At 57.6% G+C, this 1,420-nt stretch overlaps 1 protein-coding gene across 1 annotated transcript; it reads right to left on the reverse strand.

Annotated features, from left to right (window-relative positions):
• Positions 1-243: 243 nt before the first annotated feature.
• ADRB2 (adrenoceptor beta 2) lies at positions 244-1,413 on the reverse strand. Its single transcript, XM_035902500.1, has one exon. The coding sequence runs from the start codon at positions 1,348-1,350 to the stop codon at positions 244-246; it is 1,107 nt and encodes a 368-aa protein (XP_035758393.1). The 5' UTR covers positions 1,351-1,413.
• Between the last annotated feature and the right edge of the window lie 7 nt (positions 1,414-1,420).

Here is a 1,420-nt window from a genome sequence, read left to right on the forward strand (position 1 = left end):
CCCGCGGCCGTGCCCCCAAACAGTGAGACTGCAAGCAGCCCGCCCGCCCCTGCCCCTGGGGGGGCAAACCCCCCACCTGTTTGCAGAAGGTTTGCCGAGTTTGGGGTTTCCTGCAGCCGTTAGATTTTAGGTGTGCTCTAGAAGAGGATCGTTACTATTATTTGGGGGGTTGTTTTTCCTTAGAGAGAAAGGCTCCTCGTTATAACCGAGGTGTGCCATGCCAGAGCCCATCGCGTCTCGAAGCTACCCGCTAGGCACAGTACCTTTGCAGCGCAAAAAGTCCTCGGGGTGAGGGAAGGAGCCCTCTTCGCAGAGCAGCTCGCAGGTTTTGTCCGATGCCAGGGGGTAGCCGTTTTCCTCCTCATTGTAGTCGCTCTTGCCATTGCTGTTTGAGTAGCCGTTGGCATACATCTTCAGGGCGGACCTGCGGAGGCACAGGAGCTCCTGGAAGGCATACCTGAAGTCCGGGCTCCGGCAGTAGATCAAAGGGTTGAAGGCAGAGTTCACATAGCCCAGCCAGTTCAAGAGGATATACACATACTTGGGTATGATGTCATCCTGGATGACATGCACGATATTGACGATGAAGAAGGGCAGCCAGCACAGTGTGAAGGTGCCCATGATGATGCCCAGGGTCTTGAGGGCCTTGTGCTCCTTCAAGAAGAACTTGGAGGAACGGCGGTGCCCAGCTCCCCCTTTCTGCTCCTGCTCCTTGTTCTGGGTGTGAAACCTCCCCTCACTCCTGTCTATCTTCTGCAACTGCTTCTTGGCCACCTGGAAGACCCTGGCATACACAAATACCATGACCACGAGTGGCAGGTAGAAGGAGATGATGGAGGAGGCAATGGCATAGGCTTGGTTGGTGAAGAAGTCGCAACATGTGTCCTTCTCATAGCACAGGATGGCCTCATCACGGTCTGCCCGGTACCAGTGCATTTGGATGGGCAAGAAGGAGGTGAGGGCTGAAACCACCCACACCACCAGGATGACCACGCGTGCCTTGCCCTTGGTCAGCAAGCTCTGGTACTTGAAAGGGGAGGTGATGGCAAAGTACCGGTCCACAGCAATGACGCAGAGGGTCTCGATGCTGGCTGTGACACAGAGCACATCCAGGGAGGTCCAGAACTCACACCAGAAGTTCCCAAACTTCCACATGTCCATGATGATGTGGCAGGCGCCGAAGGGCACCACAGCCAGCCCCATCACCAGGTCAGCACAGGCCAGCGAGGTGATGAAGTAGTTGGTGACGGTCTGCAGGCGCTGGAACCGGGCGATGGCCGTGATCACCAGCACGTTGCCGAAGACGATGGCCAGCACGATCACCGACATGAGGATCCCCATGCCCACCATCCACACGTCCCGCGACAGCGTGGGGTCGGCGGCGCTCTGGTTGGCGCTGACGTTGCCGCCGGGCAGCTCG

The sequence above is a fragment of the Egretta garzetta genome, unplaced genomic scaffold (assembly GCF_000687185.1).
Source record: "Egretta garzetta isolate BGI_Z169 unplaced genomic scaffold, ASM68718v1 scaffold209, whole genome shotgun sequence".
Classification (NCBI taxonomy): domain Eukaryota; kingdom Metazoa; phylum Chordata; class Aves; order Pelecaniformes; family Ardeidae; genus Egretta; species Egretta garzetta.

Excerpts from the sequence above, each read along its gene's own strand:
- ADRB2 (XM_035902500.1), bottom strand. The coding sequence starts at position 1,350 with ATGGTGGGCATGGGGATCCTCATGTCGGTGATCGTGCTGGCCATCGTC.